Source organism: Orycteropus afer, unplaced genomic scaffold (genome assembly GCF_000298275.1).
Source record: "Orycteropus afer afer isolate SDZICR_OR568_19922 unplaced genomic scaffold, OryAfe1.0 scaffold00067, whole genome shotgun sequence".
NCBI lineage: Eukaryota > Metazoa > Chordata > Mammalia > Tubulidentata > Orycteropodidae > Orycteropus > Orycteropus afer.
The window spans coordinates 3,093,894-3,114,378 of NW_006921654.1; the positions used below are offsets into that span (position 1 = coordinate 3,093,894).

The following is a 20,485-nucleotide window of genomic DNA, read 5'->3' on the forward strand; positions in this document are numbered from 1 at the left end:
ATGTCTGAAGCTTTCATTTTGGCCTTTCAATCACAAAACAAAAATAGTATGAAGAAAGAAAAAGATCAAAGTCCAAAATGGCAACCCAAACCAAATGAGGACACATCTCCTGGTCGGGGCTAAGCAGAGTCTCAGGCTGACGGAGCATGATGCGCCGTCACCCGCTGTGTCTCTGAGCTGTTCACTCTGCTGGGTGTGCACTGGATGTCCAGAAAGTCGTTAAAAGCAATAGTGTGACTACATATCTAAACCAAAAAAAAAAAAAACAAACTCACTGCCATGGAGTTGATTCTGACTCACAGTGACCCAGTTTGGCTTTCCAAAGCAGTAAATCTTTATGGAAGTAGATTGCCCAGTCTTCCTTCCGAGAAGTGGCTGGTAGGTTTGAACTGCCAACCTTCTGGTTAGCAGTCAAATGCCTTAGGCACTATGCCACCAGAGCTCCTAAAATACATATCTACAAACCCCAAAATGATCTGTACTACACCCCAAAATAAGCTCTACAACAGCATGTATCCAAAAAACTAAAACAAAACTCACTGCTATCAAGTTGATTCTGACACCTAGTGACCCCATTGGGTTTCCAAGTCTATAAATCTTTCTGGAAGCAGACTACCTCATCTTTCTTCCACAGAAAAGATGGTGGGTTCGAACCACAGAGCTTTTGGTTAGCAGCCAAATGCCTTAACCACTACACCACAAGCACTCCTTCGAACAGCATGGTAATATCCCATTTTCACACATATCCACACACAGGAACAAAGCCCGGAACAGACACCTAATCATGAATGCATGTCTTCTCTAGCTGACAAGAATAATCTTTTTTCGTCTTCATTTTGCCATACAGTCTGATTTAAAAAATAATAAATAAAATAACAGATACAAATAGTTGATAATCAGAAAATAAGTTATTTCTATTTTGGAAAATAGCACTTGAGTTAAAAATGTGGTATTTATATCACAGGTGAGTTATGGATGACTTACAGCACAAGCTACTTGACATAAAGGAGCTTTGTAAGCCTCACACAGCAGCAGACGCCAGAGACTCTCGACCAGATGCGTGGCTGGAGAATGAAGAATAGAACCATGGGAAGCTTCTTCAGAGAAGCGGCAACCTTGGGAGTCCCAGAATCAAGAGGGGGCAAAGAATCAGGCAGGTGGCCCATGTGGGCAGATGAGGAGGCCTGGGAGCGATGGAGAAGAGGCGCAGCAAACCCCGGGGAGGAACAGAAAAGCTGGAAGAGGTGGGAGGCGAAGGGCAGAGCTGAAGCAAAGGCCTGGATGGAGAAAGGAAGAGTCATTTCGAAGGAAAAGATCAACACGCTCCTCATGCCCTCTAGAGCCAACCGTCCTACTCAGTCCCCCCCACACACATCGTAAAGGAAGTGGTCCCAGGCTGTTCCTTGCACAGGGATGTCATGCCCACTCAGAACACTGAGTGGACAAGTGGGGCAGGCACTTTCCCCAAGGGCTGCCATCACAGGCTGGCAGGCATCTCTAATTTGGCCAAGGTGGAAAAGACCTGTCCAAACAGAGCCCAAAAACCAAATCTACTGCCATCGAGTCAATTCTGACTCACAGCAACCCCCTGGGTTTCCAAGGGGGTAAATCTTTATAGAAGTAGATTGTCCAATCTTCCTTCTGTAGAGTGGCTAATGGGTTTGAACCACCAATGTTCTGGTTAGCAGTCAAATGTCCTGGGCACAGAGCTCCCCTGTGCCACCAGACCTCCTTCCAAAGTGAGACAGGAGTCATCATTTAGGCCAATCAGAGGTTCTCAGAAAGTACCATGAGCAGGTCAGCATCAGAGACAGCAGACAGACCAGTGACGGACATTTGAAATACATAAGCTATTGAATGTATTTATACAATAATATGTACAAATAAGTTTCTATCACAAAACACAACCCTGCCACCCTTAAGCATTACTAAAATGCTCTTTCATGACACCTCTGATCCTCAAGACTTGCTTTTGGGTTATGCTGTCAAGGACAGAAACTACCTAAGTGTAAACACTGCAGAGTCTAAATGCTGTACTGTACTTTTGTGAAGCAACTTAACAGTGAAATAGGATTTGTTCCATGAGGCCTCCTGATACGGCATTCCTTAGGGCTAGAGATAGTATTTCCCACTGCAACAAGTTAGGCGGCAATGTTTTTAACATAACTCCTCCTCACAGACTACTTACTTTAAGACATAGGATTATCCTCAGCCAGTTTTCTCTTCTTGGCAGCAAGTAAGCAGGGAGTTCACATTTTATTCGGAAAATGACCTTCCTCTGGCATAGTTTCCAGCTCCACTCAGGTCCTTGACTGGACTCACTCATGAGGCCTTTCAGGCCAATGGTGGCCAGTCCTTGGCTACCTGAGACACACACGGTGCCATATCCTGTCCTCCGCACCAGGACCCTGTGCCCCACCACCAGTTTTACCCCCACGTTCTCAGACCAAGGCACTCAGTATCCACAAGCCCGTCAGACAAGCCCTACGGGCGGATCCTCCTCCACATCAGGTCCAGCTGGAAGAAGATGAAGCACTCGGTTGGCCTAAGGTTACAGAGGAGCCAGCACGGAGCCAGGTGGAGCCAAGTCCTCTTTCAGATGCAATTAGGTCACATCCAGGTCTGTGAAGCAAGGGCATGGCCTCTTGTGGCCACGGAGCTACAGGCTGCCCTTGACTGCGAAGCTAGAAAGAGAAGCTGAGTACTGCTGGGTAAAGCACCTGACACAGTGAAACCCCCATGACTGGTGAGGTCCGGGTGCGTGGCCCTCCATCAAAAGCCTGGCTTACTAGTGGGTCCTGTAGTAAACCACCACCACTCCCCCGCGCGCGCGCGTGCACACACACACACACACACACGTGTTCCTGGCAACCCAGAGCTGAGCAACACTGACAGGGCGGCCTGGTCCTGGGACCAGGCTACTCAATCTGCCACAAGGCCTCTTAGTGCACACACCCAAACAGGAACTCCTAGAGTGGAGATTGTATCAGGTGGTCTGTACCACCCTCCACTCCCCCAGGTGACAGACTGGAACTGCCCACAGGTGTTTCTAGGCTGACCGCCAGGACACTCTCCCACAGAGCTGCTGGGTGGGTACAAACTGCCAGTCTTCTGGTTAGTAGCTGAGCATTTAAACACTGCACCACCAGGGCGCCTCTACTACCCATCATGTGTAATCACTTGCTTGACAGATGTTCTGAAGATAACTAATGTGCTGAGCAGGGCTGAGAGCTTTTTAATTTCAACATGGGAACTCCCGTCAAGACGAGTCAGCAGGTCACCTGCGTGTCTGTAGCCCATCATTACTTCAGAACTGAAGAGCTCATCTTCTACATACCCCACAGAGAGACACACAAAACGACGCAGGGCCCGCACAATCCTTATTCATTCAAAATAAATCTTTGAAAAATACTGTGTCTAGAAAAAGGAGCTCTGGTGGCTTACTGGTTAAATCTTTCAGTTGCTGACCAAAAGGTGGGCAGTTCAAACCCCCAGCTGCTCTGTGGGAGAAAGATGAGGCAGTTTGCTTTAGTAAAGATATACTAAAAAAAACAACTCACTGCTGTCGGGTTGGAGCCCTAGAAACACTATGGGGCAGTTCTAGCTACTCTGTCCTAAAGAGTGGCTGTGAGTTGGAATTAACTCGATGGCAATGTTTTTTTAATATCTGGAAAATACTTCAAGTTTACATTTTTGCTATTTGGTCTCCAATCTAGTTTAATATCACAGCTAAGCCATGGCTCTAAAATGTGTTTTCCTGGTTAAATAACTAAGAGGTAAACTCCTCCATACAGCATCTTTATGCCAATTAGAAACAGACCTCAGTCTGAGGAGGAGCTTGTCTCGGTGGGAGGAGAGCAGGTAAAACACAGCACCCCCTCTGGGCTGATGACCTGGGCGTAGGCAACCTTTGCTCCCAGTGGCTGCCGCCCAACGCTAGGACACACAGTGGGCAACAGACCACGCAGGCTGGGTCTGTCCTTACCCTCTCAGCAGGACCCACTACACAGTGCCCAACCACACCAAGCAGCCTGACCCAAGAGAGACTTATAGCAGAATGCCAGGGACTGTCTTTGTTCTACTTTGATGAGAACACTGCTGAACTAATTTGGCTAAATCTTGTATTGGACAGGTCTTGATGACCCGTGTGTTAAGTATTAAGGAATTTAACGTAGTAAACAGCTAACATTTAAAGAATGAGGAGGGGGTGGGGAGGCCCAGTTTGTCTTCATTTATATTAATCTGGTTGGAGACAACTGCAGATTTTATATGGCTCATCTTAAAAAAAAAAAAAAAGCTACAGCTGCTGATACTAGACAAACCCCAACACCTCAGAGGGCTAGCTTTCTTGGTTTGAAGGATTAGGATCATGGTTTCATGGGACAACCCAGTCAATTATTTTAAAAGGTTCTGCTCTACCTCTCAGTTTGATAAGGAGTGTCTGGGGTCTTAAAAGCCTTGTGAGCAGCCATCCGAGACACAACAACTGGTCTTTATTCACTTGGAGCCACAAAAGAAGACTGAAAGCCAAGAATCAGAGAAGTAAATGCACTACAGGACTAATGGCCTTCGTGAGCCATGACCGCCTCTCACATGAGACCAGAAGAACTAGATGGTGCCTGACAACCAACACCAAACATCTCAACCAGGAACACAGGAGACAGATCCTGGATACAGGAAAATAATGGAACAGAATTTTAAATGCTGTTGAAAAAGCCCAGACTTACTGAACTCCCCGAGACTATTGCCTTTGGATACTCTTCAGATCTCAAATCGAAACTATCCCCTAAAGTCATCCTTAAGCAAAAGAACAGTGTAGCTCAAAAAAGAAAGAATGTCATCATTAAGAAATGCATTTAAAAAAAAATTATCTGTATGAGACCAAAGGAACAACAGTAACTCTAAAGAATAGATGAGAAGTTTAGAGGACAAAGAGTGTAAATCAACGGGGTGAAAAAACTACAGCAGAAATAATGAGAATGTGGACACAACATGAAAGACGTAACCAAGGTCATTAAACAACACGTGGAAACTGCTGAATGTCAGCATGTTTTGATGTGCATATTTTCATAAAAAATAAATCTACTTTAGTTTTATAGAAATACCATTTGACCCAGCCATCCCATTACTAGGTATATACCCTAAAGAAGTGAGAGCCATGACAAGAACAGATATATGCATGCCCATGTTCATCACAGCACTATTTACAATAGCCTAAACATGGAAACAACCTAGATGTCCATCAACCAAGGAATGGATAACCAAACTATGGTACATACACACAATGGAATACTATGCAACCCTAAAGAATAATGTAGAATCTGCAAAACACACATAACATGGATGAACTTGGAGGACATTATGCTGAGTGAAATAAGTCAATCACAAAAGGACAAATATTATATTAGTCCATTATTGTAAAAGTTAAGGAAAGGTTTATCTATTGATGGAAATTTTCTTTGTTGCATACCAGGGGTGGGAGGGGCAGGGAGGGAACGCTGTTAGATAGATAGAAATAAATATTGATTTGGGTGAAGAGACGAAGGGTGTACCAAATGTGAGTGACCAATATGGCAGCACTGAGGATGAGAAAGACATAGAGAGGTACATGGGAAGTACAGACAACAAATACGAACCCTTTTGCATATACAGTACTGAGTTGTCAGTGAAGGCAAACATGGGTATAAGGTGGGGACCAGGTTTTCTGGTCCAATAGAGCCTGGTGGAATCACTGAGACTATGGCCCCGAGCTGCCCTTCAGGTCTGGAATTGAACCCACAACTGTGGTTTCCAGCCAAACAAAGTACAGGCATGTGAGTTAAACATTTACCTCAAGTAGTCACACGCCCTGGAAAGAACAATCATAGGAGAAGGAAGGGCTGCTTATGCACAGGGAGACAGCTCAAGGCGCAGGAGAGTATGGAGGGATGGACACTGGGAAGAGGTAACTATGGCGAGGAAGTGGGAGGGGAGCTGTTGCATTGTGGTAAACTGTGGTCAATGACATGAGACAAAGTATATGTGAACTGCTGTATGGAAAGTGAATTTGCTCTGTAAATCTTCACCCAAATCAAAACTAAAAAAAATAATAATATAAAAAAAAATATTTGAGTGGAAAATGATGAAACAATGTGAGGAAGGTAACTCATGTCAATGAATTGTTCCTATAGAAATTGTTTGACAGGTGTATATTTTGCTTATGTAGTTTTTCACCAAAAATAAAATATTTTGTTAACCCTGTAAAAAATAAATAAATTTACTTTAGTTTTAAAAAGAAGAAGAAGAAACACACAATGGCACGCCCTCTACAAGCTCCATGAAGCTGGACACAAAGAGGACACCTACTGGTCCTGCTGGGCTTCCCGGATCTCCCAACCTGGCAACTGGTCATTCCTGGTAGGCTTCTCTTATCCAACCAGTTGTGGCCCCCAAGTCCAAGACTAACAGCGGAAGGTTTTTCCAAAGCCTTGAAGGTGCGACATGCTTAGCATCTCCCCAGACCTTACCAAAACCACCTCCATACAACACGACGCCAGTAACATCCTCGTTACCACCTCCACCACTCATTTCAGGACCATGCAAAGACCCGTGTAGATGTTTACCTATAAGAGCCCGTTCCCCCAATTTCAGCTCCTAGACCACACCCTAGAAGGAGCACAGACAAATGTGCTGGCAAATTATCCTGATCTCACTTTACTATCACAGAAATTAAAGAACCCAAAGGCAAATCTGTATCTACCAAAATCTAGGTTGTTTATAATTCAAAGCTGGGGGTTCCCAAGTCAGTTACCTGTCTGCATACATTTACTAGGGCAATTTGCCTGGGGTGGTCAAATACCTGCCCTTTAAACAAACAGTACAGGCAAAGACCTGATTTATCATGTTAGGTACAGTCAAGTCAGTCCGAACTCACAGCAACCCCACGTACAACAGAACAAAGACTGCTGGGTCCTGCACCGTCCTCACAACTGTTGTTATATTTGAGCCCACTGTCACAGCCACTGTGTTCATCCATCTCACTGAGGGTCTCTCTCGTTTTTGCTGACCCTCTACCTTACCAAGTGTGGTGGTTAAGGGTATGTGTCAACTTGGCTGGGCCTGGTTGAGTGGCTGGGCAGCTGGATGTAGTATTCCCCATGATAAGACTGGTAATCAACTCCATGGTGGGATCTACTGTGAGCAGCTGAGTAGCTGCCTCTGGGTATGTGGTCTGCTTCCCATACGTAAGAAACAGCTTTGGGAATGGTCTCTAGCTTATGGCACTCTTGGACTCTGCATGTAGCTGTGTCATTGTTCAGCAGCCTGCCATACTCTGCTGACCTTGGGACTTACAATGCACTTGAATTAATGTCCTGCCATGTAACACCGGGACTGTGCCATTTTATTTGTCGACCTTGGGCTTGTTAGCCTCAGCAGGCAATAGCTGCCTGAGTGAAGATATGGCTCTAGCTCCAGTGGGTCAGGAGCAAGAGGCAGAGCTGAAGCCTAAGGTCAAAGGGCTTTCACACAGCCCCTAGAGCCTGGCACTGTGAACTCAGACTTCTATCCTCCCAAACTGTAAGAGAATCAACTCCTGTTTGTTAAGGTCATCCCATTTGTGGTATATTCTTGTCAGAGCGGCACTAGAGAACCAGAACACCAAGCACAATGTCCTTCTCCAGGAACTGGTCCCTCCTCGTATCTCCACAATATGTGATTTATCATAGTTTGCCTATATCTAGAAAAGTCTCTCTCCCCACAATCATATAAACCAAAAACCAAACCAAACTCACTGCCATTGAGTAGGATCCAACTCTTAGAGACCCCTCCTTTGGGTTTCTGAGGCAGTATCAGTGCCAGTGAAGTAGACTGCCCAATTTTCCTTCTGAGAGTGGCTGGTGGGTTTGAACTGCCAGCCTTCTGGTTAGCAGTCAAATGCCTTAGGCACTACGCCGCCAGAGCTCCACAATCATATAAAGGATAAGAAAGATATTGGAATCCACAGAATATGACTTCACAAACAAAAATCAAACCTTCACGCCTACAGTTGGCAGACAATATTTCTGCAAGTGTATTGGTATTCTTACATTCTGTAAGAATGTCCAGATATATAATAGAACTGACAAGGGACAAGGTTGTAGTCACTTCTTAGCCACAGCCAGCTACCCAGAGGGAGCAAGTAGTTGGACCTGTGGGCTCAGTACCATAGTTGCAGGGGACATCAAGCTTAATTGGCACAACATACTACACAAAAACACTGTTCCACATCCTACTTTGGCAAGTAGTGACTGAGATCTTAAAAGCTTGCAAGTGGCCATCTAGGTGCAACAATGCATCTCTCCTTGTCCAGAGCAAACAAGAATGAAGAAAACCAAAGATGCATGGAAACAATTAGTCCAAGTGACTGGTACACCATGTGATCCTTCTTCTACATGACTAGAAGAACTAGATGGGGCCCGGCTACCACTGTCAACCACTTGGGGGGGGGGGGATTTCTGTAGCAGATCCTGGATAAAGTGGGAGAATAATGTGGAACAAAAGTCAAAATCATTAAAATAAAAAAAAGGGGTGGGCGCACCAGGTTTGCTGGTCTGATAGAGCCTGATGAAACCACTGAGACTATGGCCCCTAGCTGCCCTTCAGGTCTGGAATTGAACCCACTTCTATAGCTTCCAACCAAACAAAAGACAGGCCACTGAGGTGAACATTTACATTAGGGAGATACACTCCTTGGAGGGAACAATCATGGGAGAAAGAAGGGCTGTGTATGCACAGGGAGACAGCTCAGGGGGCAGGAGTGCATGGAGGGAAAGACACAGGGCAGAGGTAACCAGGAAGTGGGAGGGGAGCTGTTCATTGTGGGAAATTCCAGTCAACGTCATGAGACAAAGTATATGTGAGCTGCTGTATGGAAAGTGAATTTGCTCTGTGAACTTTCACCCAAATCACAATTAAAAAATAATAATAATAACCTTCACCCCTACAGCAGCAAGGCATAGGGGAAGCAGCAAGGCCTGAGACTCAGGTCCCAGGGCCACCAACCAGGTGGGCAGTGCTGTTAGGTGCCATCGAGTTATTTCCAACTCACAGTGACCCCATGTGACAGAGCAGAACTGCCCCATAGGGTTTTCTAGGCTGTGATATTTACAGGAGCAGATCACCAGGTCTTTCACTTGTAGAGCTGCTGGGTGGGTTCAAACCACCAACCTTTGGGTTAACGGCCAAATGCTTAACCACTGCACAACCAGGCTCCTTAACCAACTTCAGGAAGATTCCTCACCCACAGAGCAAAGGAGGGGCATGTGTGGATGGCTTCAAGATCTCTTCTAGTCTGGCTTCTCGTTTCCGATTGTTTGGAAGCACCATGAAACTCCACTACTGTTCTCACCTTCTACATGAATTAGCTGTCTTTCTTTTCTACCTGTGTCTAGAACTTGTTCTGAACTCACTAATACGTCAAACTGAACTTGGATGAGCTGCCAAGTGCCTACCAAGTACTGTGAACACTGAATAGGAGAAAGTTGGGGCTCTGCAGGTATTTTATGAACTTATTGCAACAGAATGTAAGTATTCCTCTTTATCCAAATCTATCCAGAAAGCCAGAGTCCAGAGAGTGAGAGGCATGTATAAGGTTAAGTGGCTCAGTTACCCAGTGTTGCTATAACAGAAATACTACGAGTGATAACTTCTTAAGCACAGTCAACCACCCTGATGGAGCGAGTTGTGGAACCTGTGGGCTCGGGACCACAGACATGGGGGACATCAAGTTCAACTGGCATAACATACTACACAAAAACATTATTCTACATCCCACTTTGGTGACTAGTGACTGGGGTCTTAAAAGTTGGCAGTCATCTAGATGCAACAATGGGGTCTCTCCTCGTCCAGAGCCAAGAAGAATGAAGAAAATCAAAGACACATGGAAACAAATACTCCAAGGGACTAGTAGTGGACCATGCGAACCTCACCTATATAACCATGAGACTAGAATAACTAGATGGTACCCAGCTACCACTGTCAACCACTTGGAAAGGGATCAGCATAGGAGACTTTGGATAGAGTGGGAGAACAATGTGGAACAAAATTCAAAGTCGTAAAAAAAGACCAACCTTACTAGTCTGATGGAGCCTGGTGAGACTCCTGAGACTATGGGTCCTCCTAGTTACCCTTCAGGAGCTCTGGTGGCATAGTACCTAAGGCATTTGACTACTAACCAGAAGGCTAGTGGTTCGAACCCACCAGCCACTCATCAGAAGGAAGATTAGGCAATCTACTTCCACAGTGATACCACCTCGGAAACCCAAGGAGAGGTCGCTATAAGTCAGATCCAACTTAATGGCAATGAGTTTTGTTTTGTTTTTTTTTCTAGTTACCATTCAGGTCTGGAACTGAACTCACTCCTGTAGCTTCCAGCCAAACGACAGACTGATATATACAGGGTGAACATTTACATCAGGTAGATACACTCCTTAGAGCAATCAACTGTGGGAAAACAGAAGAGCAGTGTTCCTACAGGGAGATAGCTCAGGGGGCAGGAATGCATAGGAAAGGACACAGGGAAGAGGTAACTACAGGGAGAAAGTGGAAAGAGAGCTGTTACATTGTGGGGAACTGTAGTCAATGTCATGAAACAAAATGTATATTAAGTGCTGTATGGAAAATGAATTTGCTCTGTAAACTTTCACCCAAATCACAATACAAATTTTTTTTAAATACCACAAGTGAGTGGCATTAACAAACAAACATTTATTTTCTCACAGGTTAGGCTGAAGTCTGAGTTCAGGGCACTGACTCCAGGGGAGGGCTTCTTCTCCCTGTGGGCTCCAGAGGAGGCCCTTGTCTCCTTTCAGCTTCCATTCCTAGGTCCCTTGGTGATCAGTGATCGGTGATCGTGTGGGGCGGGTCCTCCCCTCCTATGTGCCTGCTTATCCCCTTCATCTGCTCTTTTATATCTCAAAAGAGACTGATTTCAGACACACCCCACACTAATATTGTTTCATTTACACAACAGAGAAAATCCATTCCCAAATGTGATCCTAACTGCAGATCTAGGGGTCAGGATTTACAACATATATTTCTGGAGATCTACTGCTATAGTTTTACTGCCTCGGAAACCCAAGGAGGGGTCGCTATGAGTCGGGTCCGACTTGACGGCACATAACAATAACAACAACATTTTTGGAGGATGCAATTCAGTCCACAACAGTAAGCTAGTTTATAATCAAAGGCTTCATGGTCATCAGTCAAAGCAGAGAAAACCCAATGAGTACGATCACGGCAGGGTCAGCGGCAAGGGGGGCACGGAGAAGAAGGTGTGAAAGGAACAGATCTGTGCTTCACCCCAGTCCACTCACTACCAGGGACTGTCCTGGCTGGACAAAGGGCAGCATGGCCTTGCGGCCATGGCATCCATAGGGAAAGGAAGAAGCGTCCAGTCAGGCTGAGGCCACAGGCTTACGTGGAGAACCAGACGTGAGTGACGGGCCAGAAGGTAGCCAGATAAGGGGAGACTCAGCCAAGCCACGTGTACTTAAAATTTTCTAATTACTGTATCAAAAAAGAAACAGATTATACAATAATATATATAATTATATGTGTGTGTGTATATATATATATATAATATTTATATAATTAACAGATTTTAACAGTCTAGTTTATTTAATCCAATGTAACCAAAATATTATTTCAACATGTAATCAACATAAAAATTATTATTGAGGTATTTTACATTCTGCTTTTCTATTACATCTCTGAAACTCGGTGTGGATTTCACACTTACATCTCAATGTGCATTAGCCATTTCAGGGGCGCAATGACCACATGGGGCCAGGGGCTCCTGGACAGTATGGATCTAAAGATTCCCCACTGCTTTCAGAAAATCCAAGTTCAAAAGCCAAACAACCTAGGCCCTTCCCCATTTGGGTTCCCCTTGTCCCTTCCCACACACTCCACGTTCCTCTAAGCACTTGCCCTTCCTGTCCGTGTCTTGGCCTGGCTCACGGTTCCTGATTTACCTCCTAACCCCTCTGGGCCAGCCTCTGACCCCCAGCACCTATCCCCCTTCTCCTTCCCCACCCCACATCCACCCATCCACCACCCCTCATTCCAGGTACTGGCCATTCACCAACTCATATGAATGTGTCCATTTCACACAAGGCCACAGTGCTTCCCTGACAGGCCCACTGTCCCCAGGGCTATTAGAGCACCTGGCTCAGGGGGTCCTAAAGGTTTGTACACCTTGTCTACCCCTCACCTGCAAGCGGAGTGGGAACTCCTTGGGGCAAGAATTTTGGTCTTCTTTATTTCTAACAGCCTAGGGACTCACACACATATAAAGTACAAATTCTAAAACCAAAAAGGGGGCTGGGGAATATGTTAGAATTTTCACCAGCATCCTGCTACTATCTCTGATCTTGATCCAACTATAAAGTTATTTAGCCAACTCTTCCCACCCACCTCCCTTTTTCTATTGTGATTTGGGTGAAAATTTACAAATTCACTTTCCATACAGCAGTTCACATACACTTTGTCTCATGACATTGACTACAATTTACCCCAATGTAACAGCTCCCCTCCCACTTCCTCCCCATAGTTTCCTCTTCCCTGTGTCCATCCCTCCATGCACTCCTGCCCCCTGAGCTGTCTCCCTGCGCATAAACAGCCCTTCTTTCTCCCATGATTGTTCTCTCCAAGGAGTATATTTACCTCAGGTAAATGTTCAGCTCATATGTCTGCCTTTTGCTTGGCTGGAAGCCACAGGTATAGGTTCAATTCCAGACCTGAAGGGTAGCCAGGGGCCATAGTCTTAATGGTTCCACCAGGCTCTATCAGACCAGCAAACCTGGTCCCCCTTTTTTTGCCAAATGATTTTGAGTTTTGTTCGACATTGTTCTCCCTCGCTGTCCAGGATCTCCTACAGAGATTCCCCCTCCAAGTGTTTGACAGTGGTAGCTGGGAACCATCTAGTTCCTCTGGTCTCATAGTCATACAGGTTTTGGATTGCATGGTGTACCAGTCGCTAGAACTAATTGTTTCCATGAATCTTTGGTTTTCTTCATTCTTCTTTGCTCTGGATGAGGAGAGACCCATCGTTGCATCTAGATGGCTGCTTGCAAGCTTTTAAGATCCCAGTTGCTACTTGCCAAAGTAGGAGATGGAACAATGTTTTACGTAACATGTTATGCCAATTGAGCTTGATATTCCCTGCAACTATGGTCCCAAGCCCACAGGTTCAACTACTCGTTCTCTCTGCGTAGCTGGCTGTGATCAAGAAGTGACTATAACCTTGTCCCTTGTCAGCTCTACTATACCCCTGGGAATTCTTACAGATCATACAAATACATTTATAGGGCCATAATGAATAGGGTTTGCCAACCCTATACATGGTCTTGGGTACACTCCCCGCTATACAGACATACCTAGTAGTTCAGTCTGTCCACCCATCTATCCACCCGTATACCCATGTTTGCCTTCACTGACCATGTGTTGCATAGTATTCCATTGTGTGTGTGTGTACCATAGTTTGGTTATCCACTCCTCAGTTGATGGACACCTAGGTTGTTTCCATCTTTTGGCTATTGTAAATAGTGCTGCGATGAACATGGGTGTGCATATGTCTGTTCCTGTCAGGACTCTCCCTTCTTTAAGATATATACCTAGCAATGGAATTGCTGGGTGAAATGGTATTTCTAGTTCCAACTTTTCAGGGAATCGCCATACTGCTTTCCACACTGGTTGTACCATTTTACAGTCCCACCAGCAGTGTATGAAAGTCCCAATCTCTCCACATCCTCACCAGCATTTGTTATTTTGTGTCTTGCTGAACTTTTATTTAGCCAACTCTTAATGTCAAATTACAGTGTTCCCTCAGTATCTTCAGGAGATTGATTCCAGGACCCTCCACGGATACCAACAGCCATGGATGCTCAAAGTCCCTTATATAAAATGGTGTTGTATTTGCATATAACCTACACACATCCTCCCCTACACTTTAAACCTTCTCTAGATTACCTATAATACCGAACGCAAAGTAAATGCTAGTGAATAGCACTTTCTGCTTCCTCTTAACCTTTCGGGAATTGCTTTGACCACTTAACTGCTCCCCTCCCCAATATTTTCGACCCTCCTTTGGTTGAATCCACACATGAGAAACCCACCGATAGGTAAGGTGGACGGACTATACACACATTTATAGGGTTTGGGCAGAAGACGGTTGAGAAAAAGTACACAAGCTAGAGATTCGAGTCTCGCAGCTCCAGCCATTGCTCCTGGCATAAAAATCTCCTAGCCTTCAACTGTTTTTCATAGCTCTGCTGGAATAAACGGGAAACCACAAAAATGAAGGCTTCTACTGCACCAGTCATCAAATCACAGTAGCAATAAAGTACCCATCCAGAACACTCCACATTGAATTAAACTCTGGGCATTTTAAGTGTTTGTTAACCCATGTAACTCTCTAATGTAACCAGTCATTTGAAATCTGGGGGGACAAAATTTGGATCTCAGGATTTCCTCCAGCCCTCTCCGGCCTTCACTGAGCATCGGCGACCTCCCTTCTCAGGCCCCGTGCAACTGCTCTTCTTTTATTTTAATCAGAGAACTTTATAAAAACAAGCACTATAACCCTCAGTCTCAAGCCCAGGCGGGGCTGTTCCTTCCACATGTGAAGTGTGTGTTCTAAGGGTCCACTGAAGCTACTGCTTGGCTGGTCACGAGTGACCCTTTCTCTGGACAAGTTAATCAGAAAGCAGATTTCAGTAATAATTACAGAATCTCTGGTTTTCATTTTACACTTTTCTAAGTGAAAACTTGGCAAAGTCTCTCATGGTTTTCCCTCCTTTTACAAAAATCGGTCTCTTAAGCAAAAGCTTCTGTGTCCTCGTAGCAGTAGATATCCTTTTAAAACTTCAAGTTAAAAAAAGGAAAAGTAATTACAATGGCATTTTGTTTCCATGCTTTCTTCCCAATATTTTCCACTTAAAACACAGTCCAGAAACACAGTCCAGAAGTTCCCAAGCACCCTATTCAAAGACCTTAAATAAATACAATTGGTTTGTGTAAAACCCAATGCTACTGGGTCGATTCCGACTCACAGCGACTCTACCGAGCAGCACTGCCTCATAGGCTTTCCAAGGCTGTAGCTCTGGTAGCATAGTGGCTAAGGCACTTGACTGCTAACCAGAAGGCTGGCAGTTCAAACCGACCAGCCACTCCTTGGAAGGAAGATGGGGCAATCTACTTCCGTAGTGATACTGCCTGGGAAACCCAAAGAGGGGTCGCTATGAGTTGGGTCTGACTCGAGGGCACATAACAACAACAACAATCTTTACAGAATCTGACTGCCACACACCCCCGTTCCCCCACAAAGCTCCTGGTAGGTTTGAACCACTGACTTTTCTGCTAGCAGCCAAGCCCCTAACCAATCTGCCACCAGGGCTCCTTTGTTTATATACAAATGAATGTAAAAATACATATTATTTTTCCTATAAGGATCCCCATGTTTTCAAATAATTGGCCTTACAAATTGTATTCAGTAATAATCCATGACTTTTCCCTTCATTGATTAAAAAGTATGCAGTCAACAAATTCAACCTTGTTTATTCAGTGCTAGGCACTGGCTCAGACACTGGAAGTAAAGCTGTAAAACTTAAACACAAAGCCACTGCTCTCAGGGAAGGGGGATTTTAGTTGGGTGGTAAATGCTACAGAAGGGGAAAAAAAAGCAGGGTGAGAGTGGGGACAGGAGAGTGTCCTCTTCCAGACAGGGTGGTCGGGGAAGGTCTCTGTGATGAGACAACTTTTGAAGAGCCACGTGGGTATTCTGGGGGCAGCGGCAGGGGGACTTGTGGCGCCCCATGTGCCGCACAGAACTGTGCTCCATAGGGTTTCAAGGCTGTGACCTCTCAGAGCAGATGGCCAGGCCTTTCTTCCGAGGCCAGGTTTGAACCGTCAACCTTTGGGTTAGTAGTCACACACTTAACCATTTACACCACACAGAGGGTCAGCATGAGTCGGAATCAGCTCAAAGGCTTTGCTTTGCTGTTGTTGTTAACAGGGGGACGGAGGGAGGCGTAAATCTGAAGCACAGAAACCAGGAGGCTGCCAGCTGAAATGCTGAGTGACACTTCTGATCCGTGCAATTACATAGGCACTGGGATGAGGGCTGGGCTCCCCTTAAGTAAGAATTCTTCGCACAAAATTCCTCCTCATCAAATGCAACTGTTTAAAATAAGATTGTTGTTGTGAGCTGTCGAATCAAGTTTTGACTTACAGCAACCCCATATGACAGGGTAGATCACTCCACAGGGTTTTCTTGGCTGTAATCTTTACGGGAGCAGATGGTCAGGTTTTTTTCCTGCAGAGCCACTGTGTGGGTTCAAACCAGCAACCCTTCGGCTCTTAACCACTGTGCCGCCAGGGCTCCAGACTTTAGGTCATAAACAGTCCTGAACAAAGGCAATGGCAGAAGGTCAATCTGGCATGGGAGGGCCTCGAGGAAGGGGCATGAAACAAGAGCCCCCTGCTGGGTCCTTTCCAACTGAAAAGCCAATGCTGCTCCAGGCACTTCTGAGCCCCTCATTCACTGGAAGGGGCAGGCCTGTCAGGTGAGGGGCAGGACACCCCAGCACAGCATGCCTCCCACAGAGAAATCCCGACCCTTGTACATCGCTTGAGTATTAAAATCACCCATAAGCTCACTGGGTTGCCCGAGATCACCAAAATGTCTTTAGTCTCAAGATCTCCTGCACTGCCATGTGCAACTCAAAAACCCCATGTTCAAAATGCACACAATGAAACCAGACTGCCTGGGTTCGAATCCCTGCTCCGCAGCCCACTAGCCATGTGACCTTGAACCAAATCACAACTTTCATGCGGCAATTTGCTCATCCGTAAGATGAGGATGACACTAAATGACACCTGTTCTACATCCGTAGAGATACCACCTCGGAAACCCAAGAAGGGGTCACTATGAGTTGGAATCGACTCGATGGCAGTGAGTTTTTTTTAATTATTACTATATAACAAGCTCTGGTGGCACAGTGCCTAAGGCATTAGACTGCTAACCAGAAGGTCAGTGGTTCAAACCCACCAGCCACCCTGCAGAAGGAAGACGGGGCGACCTACCTCCATAAAGATTTACAGCCTCGGAAACCCAAGAAGCCCTGGTGGCACAGTGGTTAAAGTGCTCAGCTGCTAACTGAAAGGTCAGCAGTTTAAACCCACCAGCTGCTCTGCGGGAGATGAACATGGCAGTCTGCTCTGTAAAACCAAAAGAAAACCAAACTCACTGTCATCGAGTTGCTTCCAACTCATAGAGACCCCTCGGGTTTCTGAGGTGGCATCTCTACAGACTGTCAAGTTGATTCAAACTCCATAAAGATTGTGTTGTTGTTGTTATGTACCGTCGAGTTGGACCTGACTCATAGTGACCCCTCCTTGGGTTTCCAAGGCAGTATCACTATGCAAGTAGATTGCCTCATCTTCCTTCCACGTAGAAGGGTTTGGACCGCCAGCCTTCTGGTTAGCAGTCAAGTGCCTTAGGCACTACGCTACCAGAGCTCCCCCATAAGATTACAACCTTTGGAAACCCTATGGAGCAGTTCTACCCTGTTCTATAGGGTTGCTAGGAGTCAGCTATTGGGTTTCCAATTTGACCACCATTGGGTTTCCAAGGCTGTAAATATTTATGGAAGCAGACTGCCTCATCTTTCCCAAGGAGGGGCTGGTGGTCTTGAACCACTGACCTTTGGGTTGACAGCCAAATGCCTTAACCACTACACTACCAGAGCTCCTTGGGATACTGCCTAGGAGTCTGAATTTCTACCAAGCTTTCACGTGATAGTGAAGCTGCTGGTCTATAGACACACTTTGAATAGCACGGTCTACAGATTGGAATAAGCCACAAACCACACACACACACGCAAAGTCTTTATAAAAACTCAACTTTCTTCGCAAAAACCACGGAAGTAGAGCTCATTATATTTTTGATGGGATTCTGAGCTTTGTAACATCTTGTTACTGTTAGTTGCCGTCAAGTCAATTCCGACTCATGGCGACCCTGTGTGTGCAGAGAACTGCTCCAAAGGGCTCTCAGGGCTGTGACCTTTCAGAGCGAAATCCCCAGGTCTGTCTTCTGACACACCTCTGGGTGGGTTTGACCCACTAACCTTTCCATTAGTAGTCAATTGCTTAACCGTTTGGGCCACACAGGGACTCCTTATAACATCTTAGAAGTACCCTTATAACGACTTGTCTTTTTCAGTTCAAATGTAGAATCTAATTCTTGGACTTTTGTGAGGGGCTTTCCTCCTAAGCCCCCTAATTTTTATCAAGGGTGACAGGCCCAAGTACACGGAAGATGGCTGCAAGTCGCCACACCCTCCAATATGGTCTTTCTTCTTCACTCTCCTGTGAGAAGCCTTGCGCTTTTCAAATTCTAGAGGTTACACAACTAGAGTTAGGTGAGATCTAAGGACAAGGCCCAAAAGTTCTTCAGATGAAAAAGTAAAACTCTACAACAAAATAGCACCTCCCCAAACCCAACTACCGCCACCAAGTCAATTCCAACTTACGGAAACCCTATAGGACAGAGTACTGCCCTACGGGCAGCTGGTGGGTTCGAACCACCTATCTTTTGGTTAGCAGCCAAACTCTTAATCACCTCCCCAGCAGAGCTCCTACCTAACCAAAAAGCAATGATAAATGCCATCCCTGACCTTAGAAGACAAAGTCCCAGCAATGAGGCCATAATGAACATTTCATGCAAACCACTGTATTTTAACTTTCACCAGATCCTTGGAGTGATAAGTTACTTCAAGTTTGCCAAGGGCAAGTTCTATTTACTTTCAAAGGCCCAAGGAGTAAATAAGGCAAGGTCCTTAACACAGAGTTCCCACTCTCCTTTCTGATCTATTTCAGATTCTCTATACTGTGTCTCGCTGCCTCTTTTAAAAACATACCTTCCCCCTCCACTCTTTTTGCTAGCAGCAATGCCTACCTAGGGAACCGATGCATCTTTGATGCATCTTTGAGAGCATTCCAGTTTACCAGATAAGGTCAGTTTAAAATTCTAGAGACATAACCTGTTCAATTTGTCTTTCCTTAGAGTCCTTCAAAAATACCTTCCGGCAATAAGACTTTCACCCAGGAGAGAGATAAAACAGTCTATGATTCTCCAATTTACAAACACTGAGAGCTTTATTTAAAGGGTGTCGACACATTATATTATTCCCAAGGAATGTTTGTCTGTGCACTCGAGTAAGCAGGAGACTGAGGGCCGGAAGAAACAAATGCAAATGGTTTTGCAGCTCCATGCAAATGATTTTTCTGACTGAGAAGTCCAAAGTTTTGCTGAAGGGCCACAGAGGAAGGCCCATCTGTGACACCAGGGACACACTGTTTTCTGGGCTGGATCACGCTCTGTCCACAACAGAGCTAAACAACTGCTCACAGAGGCCTGTTACAAAACCATAAGACAAGGGCAGAGCCCACAGCCCTGAACATCCTGAAAGCTAAAAATAAGGATCCTCAGAAATAAACTCCACTGTGGACAAGTCCAACAGAAAGTTCTCTGTTCATGTTACCTCCAACACTGGCTGCCCTCCCAGAGTGATTTAACTCTGGGTACCAACTGGGCAGTGCCAGCCACTCAGCTGGGGTAGAGAACTCAGGGATGCTCCTTCCGTCTTCTCCGTTAATTAGGAGGAATCAAAATTCTGCAGTATAAACAGGAGACTTTAGGGGAACATCTGGGCTTCCCTAGTGTATACAGGGCTCCATTCAACAAATACTGATGGGATGGCTACCATCTGCATAGCAATGGCTGGGCGCTGGTAAGAAAACCAAGCCACCAAAGTCCCCAGCAGTGGAGGCAGACACAGACAAGGGCAGTACAGGTGATGGCTGTGTGGTCCCAAAACCTGCCACAAACTGTTGGGATCAGTAGTACCCAGGGGACACATGACCCTGCGCCACGCTCCGCGCACTACCACGCCCAATATGGACAGGTAGGCCCTAGGGGATGTGTTCTCCAAGTAGGAGGTTCATATCTGGGGCTCAGGGACCTGAGCACCCTGACTCGAGCCGAGGGTGGAGTCCCCAGCGCAAGTAGGAGGGCGACCCCGGGACCCCGCGAAGGAGAGGGGGTGGGAGGAGCGGAGGTCTGGCCGCGGGAAGCGGGGGGCGCCGCAGACGCCAGCGGAGCTGAGTCCCCGAAGCTGGAGCTGGGAGGAAAGGCGCGCGGCTAGGCCGCTGCCCGACACCTGGGGCCCCGCCCGGCACCTACCACTTGGGCGACCTTGAGGCGGCCGAGCGCGCCGCGCAGGTAGTAGGGGTCGCAGCGCAGGCCAGCCAGCCCGCGACGCTGGCTCACCGGCTCGGTGGTGGGCTGGTACGGGCTGCTGGCGCCCGAGATCATGGAGGTGCTCGAGGCCTCGCCCTCGAAGCCGTCCAGCTCCTCGCCGCCCCGCATGCTGCCGCCCGGCCCGGGCCGCCTGGCGCGGCCGGC

At 46.2% G+C, this 20,485-nt stretch overlaps 1 protein-coding gene across 1 annotated transcript in view; it reads right to left on the minus strand.

The window, feature by feature from the left end:
• CMTM4 (CKLF like MARVEL transmembrane domain containing 4) overlaps window positions 1-20,449 on the minus strand; it is a 54,997-nt gene extending 34,548 nt beyond the window's left edge. The window contains exon 1 of the mRNA XM_007940219.2: window positions 20,264-20,449. Within this exon, the coding sequence (XP_007938410.2) occupies window positions 20,264-20,449 (186 nt within the window). The remainder of the gene's footprint in view (window positions 1-20,263) is intronic.
• Between the last annotated feature and the right edge of the window lie 36 nt (window positions 20,450-20,485).